General features: G+C 44.7%; 1 protein-coding gene and 1 non-coding gene across 2 annotated transcripts; one reads left to right on the forward strand and one right to left on the reverse strand.

Annotated features, from left to right (window-relative positions):
- Nucleotides 1-1,235: 1,235 nt before the first annotated feature.
- On the forward strand, nucleotides 1,236-4,785 carry LOC133120061 (transcription factor HES-7-like). Its single transcript, XM_061230220.1, has 4 exons — nucleotides 1,236-1,331; nucleotides 3,013-3,108; nucleotides 3,407-3,506; nucleotides 4,211-4,785. The coding sequence occupies exons 1-4, from the start codon at nucleotides 1,236-1,238 to the stop codon at nucleotides 4,783-4,785; spliced, it is 867 nt and encodes a 288-aa protein (XP_061086204.1).
- An 889-nt stretch (nucleotides 4,786-5,674) lies between these two features.
- Nucleotides 5,675-5,767, reverse strand: trnar-ucu (transfer RNA arginine (anticodon UCU)). Its single transcript has 2 exons — nucleotides 5,731-5,767; nucleotides 5,675-5,710 (listed from the first exon to the last, which is right to left on the reverse strand). It is a non-coding gene; the product is annotated as a tRNA-Arg (tRNA).
- Between the last annotated feature and the right edge of the window lie 2,113 nt (nucleotides 5,768-7,880).

Consider the following 7,880-nt stretch of genomic DNA (forward strand, 5'->3'; position numbering starts at 1 on the left):
AGGTGTGAGCAAATCAACCGCTGGTGCTGATCTTTTTCTTATCCTGACCTGATCTGCCCCCCCATTGTAACCTCAAAACTGTTTTATTCATTTACAGTTACAGAGGAGGCTGTTGATGACCGTCCGTTTGGGTTGGGGAATCTCTCAAATAAACGCAGTCTTCGCACCCCTCGATCCACGCGCCACGCTTCTCGCCCTCGTGCCTGGCACGAGGTGAGTGACCCCCTACAGTGTGTCACTCACCCGGGAGCGCGTGGCAATCAGGCGCCATTTGCCGCGGTTGACAGATCGCACTGTAGCAGGTGGCCGACGCGTAAATTTGAGCAGGACCGATGATTTAAGCACTTGCTGTAAAAGCGTGCAGTCCGTGTAAATTATGGAGATTGTTCTCGTGCGCCTCGCCCGCATCCACACCTTCTTACAGGCAGTTTTTTACATTCCCACGCTCGTGGCGCGTTAGCAGCTAATATGGATCGATGGGCAATACTGTGCGCTTTTATTCTGTGTGTGACCCTGTGGGAGAGAAGTAAGTCTCTTACGTTCTTACGCTCTCGCAGAATCGTAAACACGGATAGTGTAGCTTTAGCGGTGTCGGTGCACAATGACATAAACTTTAAAACTTCATCCATTAAATCCATTCACTTGGACTTCTTGTTCTTTCGTCGGTGAAATTTCAACCTTACAAAAGTAGCTTGCCAGAGTAATAAAAGCGTAAATGAGTGTAATTGTGCTAATGTCGTTAATAGCTACAATAAGACGATCGGGTATGCAAATTAATCCTCGACCTTTGCTTTCCTACACACGCGCGCACACTTCACACTGAGGCGCTACTTCACACCCGCGCGCTCCTCCTGCCCCTCTCTCGGCCGCTGCGCGGGGGATTTTTGGGAAGCCATTAAATGCATTTACTGATACATGAGCCAATCAGACACACGAGCCAAACAGTGGCCTCTATTCGACGAATTCTAGGTATAACATGTATTTATTTGTTCACGTATTTATTTAGATCCGGTTCAGTTCAGTTCAATTCCATTCTCCCTCTAATCGCAGAAAGTCACGTTTTGCACACTATTCACTCAACTCTTTGAAAATATTAGTGAATAATATAAATGGTTATCACTATCAAACTGCGCAAAAGTCGAGATAGAACCTTATATTTTTTTAACCGGAACATTTCCACGCAAACTGTTAAAGTCCGAAGCTGTACCTGCTACCTATGCTTGCTGCATGCGCAGATGGCCGATCTGCAGAAGGTGTCGGGGCTTCCGGTCAATGTGGACAGATGTATGGACTTCGCACTCGTTAAACGCCTGTTGTCCGCGTTTCAGCGCGTAATTGTGCGACTGTGTGTTTTCTGTCACGTCGGTTGAACACTTCAGCTCTGCTCCCACGAGAAAGTTCTGACCTTTTCACGAGGACACTCTTCTGGTTCATTCGTGGGAATTTAAAATGCGGCAGAAAAACATTTTGTATTATCAGATACTTTTAAAAAGTTTGGTTCTATACCGTTCTAAATCCTGCAGCACTAAATAGAATTTCTCATATCTCCCACACTGCAATCTAATGTCTTATAAATGCAAAAGAAAGGACATTCACATTTTAAAAATAAACAAAGGATAACATAAATGTATGATAGTACACAATTCAAAGCATATAGTGGTTAAATTTTGTTTTACGTCAGGAACCGCCAGACAAGCGAGTGTATTGTGCCAATCGAGGAGGTCAGAGATTAAATTGGAATTGTATTGATCACGGGCTCATTCTGTCGAGCAGGTGTGATATGCGCGTGGCTCTGAAAGGCTCGCGGTGCCAGGCGGTGCTTGTGGATCCAAAAGGCGCGAGGTGCCCTAAAACTGTAAAGAACCGTAAAACTGTAAAATGATCAACATATTTCGATTACAGCAATATCTGTTTGCTCTGGTCGATCGAGGATCTCCATAAACATATAATTGTATTATTACTTTATAGTCGTTTCAAAATCGCCGTCAAACGGATGCAGATTAGATCGGGGCTACAGATTGTAACACACAACACAGCGGTCAGATTCACTGTGTTTTCCAGTGCCACTGTCATTTTATAGCCATTGAAACCAATCAGAAATTAAGGTTTCTAACCCACAACTTTTTATAAAGGTTTGCTTGGTCAAACAAAAATACAGAATTACTTGAGCAAGTTAAAAAAAATATTCTCATGTTTAATTAAAAAAAAAATCGTTCATGTGAACTTGAAACTGTAGGCGAACACTCCTCCAGTGACGATGGACAATGTTGTAAGATAATAAAATAACAAAAGAGCAAATATTGGAGGATTTAATGTTTAGATTTTTCCTTAAAAGCTAAACTAAGCCAAGTTACATTTATACAAATGCACCTCTCCTGATGCTAACTACGAAAGTTGCGAACATACGGTTGTCCTGACGTCACTGTCACCTCTAAGCCAATGGGAGGCCTGTCCGATTTCAGCATAAATAAGGGGCAAGGAGGCTGGCGGACGTCAGATTGTGTAAATTGTAAATTGTGGATTCTTCCTGCGGTCATTTTGGACGCACGGACTTTGGGAATTTAATAATCCAAGAGCTTTGCCTTGCTTAACCCACCTCGGATTTACACTTAAGAAGACGATCGCGATGAGTTCCAGACGGGATACTTCTCAGAGGACAAACAGAGTGAGTTCTTGAATAGGATTAAAGTTTTCTATGTAGTAGCTACTTTTTAACTTTATTCCCTAAAATTGTTTTTTGCCACACCTGGAATTTACCAACTTTTTGCAGTTTCTTGAGTTTAGGCCTACCTTTCAAAATATAGATTTTTAACTTTTCAATAAGTTGTTTTCAATACGATTTCGCGCGATTTCGGACATTCACTGTACAGAAGAAAACCTGTCTTTGAAAATAGACACTTTAATACACACACACGTACAGCGTTTGGCACTATTTAAATGTATCTTATATTTAAATATCTAATTGGCTCTTTCTTTCTGCATGTTTCTAACGCCCCGTGTTTCTTTTTGCAGTCCCTGAAGCCAATGATAGAGAAGAAGAGGAGAGACCGAATAAACCAGAGTCTGGACGAGCTAAGGACGCTTCTCCTGAGCCACACGCTGGACACGGTCAGTTCGCATCTCTTTCGGTCTCATTCGCATGTTCGTCGGTCAGAATAGCACTGCGCAGGCGCGGTAACATCGCTGGAAGCCGCCCACCCAAAGCGACAGGCTTTTTTTCTTTTTTAATGCAGACTTTTTCTATTAAGGTTAATTTACTGCATTCATATCAGTCGCCAAAAATGTGCATTGATATTTCATATAATTTCTGTAATTCTTGAGTTCCTCCATTGTGTAATAATTATTGGTAAGTGGGCAAGGTTCCACTGTATTTGAGCAGCTGAGTGACCCCCTCTCTGCCCCACAGAGGCTGCAGAACCCAAAGCTGGAGAAAGCTGAGATCCTGGAGCTCACAGTGGAGTACATCAGGAACAAAGCCAACAGAGACACAGCCTGCCATAGCCCAGGTACTTAACTTAGCACACCTGTGTGTGTGTGTGTGTGTGTGTGTGTATGAGGGTGTGTGTGTGCATGAGAGAGGGTGTGTGTGTGTGTGTGTGTGTGTGTGTGAGAGAGTGTGTGTGTGTGTGTGCATGAGAGAGGGTGTGTGTGTGTGTGTGTGAGAGAGTGTGTGTGTGTGTGTGTGCATGAGAGACGGTGTGTGTGTGTGTGTGTCAGAGTGTGTGTGTGTGTGCATGAGAGAGGGTGTGTGTGTGTGAGTGTGTGATGTAGATTGGGTGTATGTTGTGCTCTGGTATGATCAGCTCAGATGCTAACACATGTTTCTCTCTCTCCCTCTCCTCCCCCAAACCTTAATCCATTCCCTCCATCCCTCTTCACACTGTCGCTCCCTCTATCCTCAATTTCCCTTTCTTCCATCTCATTTCTCTTCATCCCTCTCAATTTATTCATGCCTCCTCTCTCCTCCTCTCTCATCCTCTCTCCTCCTCTCTCATCCCTTCTTCTCCCTGCCCTGTTCCCCCTCTTTCATTCTGATACTTATCTCTTCTTTCTCTTTTCTTCTCCTCTTGTCTCTCCTTCCTTTCTTCTTTTTCTGTTCTCCCCCCTCTCTCCCTCTCCCTCTCTCTCCCTCTCTCTCTCTCCCTCCCCCTCTCTCCCTCTCTCCCTCCCCCCCCTCTCTCTCTCTCTCTCTCTCTCTCTCTCTGTGCAGACGCGGGGCTCCAGGCTCAGTGTGGTGATGTGGGGCCCCATGTGGAGGCGGCCCCTGGGGGCCCCAGCAGCCTGTACTCAGCCGGCTTCCAGCAGTGCATGTCACGCCTCAGCAGCTTCATGGACGGCGTTAACCCCGCCCAGCGACGGAGCCTCGCCCGCGGGCTGCAGCCCTGCCTGGGCCCAGCCAGCCCGCCCTACCCGGGGCTCCTGCCCGAAAACGAGCCCCAGTCCTACCCTGTCTTCCTGCACCACCCCTACCCCTCCCCCCCCTACTCCCTGTCTCCCCCGCCCTCCCCCTGCTACACCAACGCCTCTCCCAACTTCCTGTCTGCCACGGGTCACTTCCTGTTCCCCCCCAGCACTGACTCCTCCCCCTCCTCCTCACCCCTGCCCCTCCCAGCCCTCTGCCCCGCCTTCCCTGTACATGTGGCCCCGCCCCCTCCATCGCCGGCCCCGCCCACCCCTCACCGGCCCTCCGCACTTCCCTCTCCCACCAGGAGGGGGCAGCAGGGAGCCCTGAGGCGGGAGCTGTTTCCCCTCCCTGCCGACAGCGTGTGGAGGCCCTGGTCCTGAACCCCTGAACCCCTGAACCCCTGAAACCCTGAACCCCTGAAACCTGCACTGAGCTGCTGGCCCCCCCAAACACTCCAGCCCAGGACAGGAAGGAGTGAGCGGTGATGCCCGCCAGAGATCAGCCCCCCCCCGGCCCCCCCGGGACAGAGAAACAGGACCACAGGACCACAGGAACACAGGACCCTCTGAATTACTCCAAATCCCTCTGACTGTGTCCGTCTCCTCTGTCTCTCTGGGCTCCACCAGAGAACGTGACCCATTGTATTTGCCTATACTGTAAATAAGTGCACAAATATCTATATATGCATATTTTATATTTAATGAGTAAACTTGTAAATTTGTTGTAAATAGCTCCAATAAATCTATATATATATTTTTAACCCTTTGTCTGTTTTGTGCTTGGTTCATTTGTCTCTAGTTTGGTCAGTGAAGCATAACTATGTGTTTATAGAAAAACACCTTCAAAACTCCTACACATAGGTATTAAAATGTAAATTTACAGACTTTACTCTTAATTCTTCATTATCTACCAAATTCGTTTTTATGGCCATGTGTTCATACTTTCATTAATTTTCAGCCCAATTGATTGATCTGTCTTTATCTGATCAGTTAAAACATATAAACCTCCTTTTTATGTAATTGTTTGAGATATATCACAAAAAGCAGAAATTAACTTGCATTCTTTGTGGCATGCAACCTATTTATAGCACAATGTGGCTTCATGTTTAATCCTTCTAAACATTAAAACGGTAATTAATAAAAACTGTACAGCTTGTTAAAATACAAAGATTGCAATTATGGTTGAAACAAAATACAGCGGCCCCTGGGACCGACATGCGGAACCACTGATCTAGAATATATAAGTTTTTACAGACATGCAAAAACGCCGCGACTCTGGTGGGACTCGAACCCACAACCTTTGAATGACCTCACATGATCACCGTCTAGAAGTCCAATGCGCTATCCATTGCGCCACAGAGCCCCTGCAAGAGACAGGGTACATTAGGCGAACTTCAGAGTCGCTTAAAATAGATTCGTAAACAGCTTACGTACTGTTATACTAGATTTAGTCAGATAAATACGCACACTGTAATGCCTCCGTCTATTTAAAAACAGAAACAAGCGTAAATATGCATTGTTAATATTTAATATAAACGTAATTAGTACATTATTCTAAATTAATTTACTGGTATTAACTTCGTCCTGAAATCACATAACCTTAAAACTGATTGGACCTCAAATGAGGGCGAGAATTAAAACTACGAAGCAACTGAGAAGGTGGACAAACGCTTCACGAAAGACGCGCTGAAGGTGGCCGACCAACAGGGCATGCAGTGAAAACTGTTTTATAATAGCGCCCCAAAAAAAGCCTCCAATAGACCTCGTCCCAATGTTGCAGGATTTCACCACTCTCGGCCGGGAGCTGAAACACGCCGAGTTCTCCTCGTGAACAATCAATACCCACCAGAGATTCCGGACAGGAGACGCGTCCTCTAGGCAATAACGAAACGAAACAGAGTGTTAAACCACGAATGGTCCGTCTGACGATGGACATATTATACATGAATGGCCAGCTCTATAGAGACCCCAAGGTGATGTGACGTGAGAACTCCCTCCTGCAACAAGTGACACACATACACACACACACACACACACACACACACACGTAAATACTCTAAAATAGTATTATTAATGTTTTCGTTTTATTGTTTATATGATCATAATAATAATAATAATAATAATAATTATTATTATTATTATTGTATAGTATTATAGTGTGATAATTGATTATCTGTGGTCAGCGCTTGTGATTTGCTTCATCACCGTAATCATCGTAATCATGACTGTTGAGAGAAGGGAGGAGGAGGAGGAGGAGGAGGAAGAGTAAGGGAAGGAAAGGGACAGAAAGGAATAACAGGAAAGGTGAGAAAAGGGAATAAAAGAAATGAGTATCCAAGTAGGCCATCTAATGATTCCCTGGAAGTCAACCCTGCCCTGCCATTAAAATGGAACAGGAAAAATAATAATGGAAATACCCCGTTATTATGCCCCATTAGTCGACCAATTTTAACTGGTTAAAAAGATTAGGGCTACTTTTTATTCATAAAAATAAATGTCCACTTGTCCAAAAGCGGGTTTGGACTTGAAAATGCGAAAAACATGATCACGACACGTTCCAAGGATCGATACATACCCAGAAGCTGTTCCGCACAAGAAACGTTGTCACCCTCTGGTGGTTAAATGATAGCACCGCAGGTATTAAACACAAATAGCATATTCCTGGGCCGAGAGGAAACTCGCCGCCTCATAGTGGTCCAGATAAAGCTCACAGAAAATGCACGACATGGCATCCCCACACTACACTCACCGAGCACTTTATTGGGAACATTTTTACTTCATTACACCTACTTATTCATGCGATTATCTAATCAGCCAATTGTGTGACAGCAGTGCAATGCATACAATCATGTAGATACGGGTCAGGAGCTTCAGTTAATGTTCACATCAACCATCAGAATGGGGAAAAAATGGGATCTAAGTGACTTGACCGTGGAATGATTGTTAGTGGCAGACAGGGTGGTTTGAGTATCTCAGAAACTGCTGATCTGGGATTTTCACGCACACTAGACAGAAACACCTTGTTAATGAGAGAGTTCAGAGGAGAATGGCCAGACTGGTCAAAGCTGACAGGAAGGTGACAGTAACGCAAATAACCACACATTACAACTGTGGTATGCAGAAGAGCATCTCTGAACACACAGCGCATCATAACTTTAAGTGGATAGGCTACAGCAGAGTAAGTCGAATAAATACCTAATAAAGTGCTTGGTGAGTGTATATTCACACACATACATGAACAGACATATACACACACAGATAACACGTTCTCACCAGCCTTGAGGGCAGCAATCTGCAATCCAGTTTTTTATATCAAAAGCAAAACAGCTGGCGTTTACATGAAGTTATTGACTATTTTACCCCAAGAATCATAGTAAATCATCACTAAATCGGCAGATTGGATCATCCGAATAACTAGTACTGACTGAGTTAACAAATAGTGAAGAAAAGCATTGCCCTCACACAAAATAATTAAT

Source organism: Conger conger, unplaced genomic scaffold (genome assembly GCF_963514075.1).
Source record: "Conger conger unplaced genomic scaffold, fConCon1.1 SCAFFOLD_69, whole genome shotgun sequence".
NCBI classification, from domain to species: Eukaryota; Metazoa; Chordata; class Actinopteri; order Anguilliformes; family Congridae; genus Conger; species Conger conger.

What these genes read in the sequence shown, in the direction of transcription:
- LOC133120061 (XM_061230220.1), top strand. Translation starts at nt 1,236, where the DNA reads ATGGCCGATCTGCAGAAGGTGTCGGGGCTTCCGGTCAATGTGGACAGA. An exon ending in TGTTGTCCGCGTTTCAGCGC is followed by an intron (nt 1,332 to 3,012) that starts GTAATTGTGCGA and finishes TTCTTTTTGCAG; the next exon opens with TCCCTGAAGCCAATGATAGA. An exon ending in CACAGCCTGCCATAGCCCAG is followed by an intron (nt 3,507 to 4,210) that starts GTACTTAACTTA and finishes CTCTCTGTGCAG; the next exon opens with ACGCGGGGCTCCAGGCTCAG.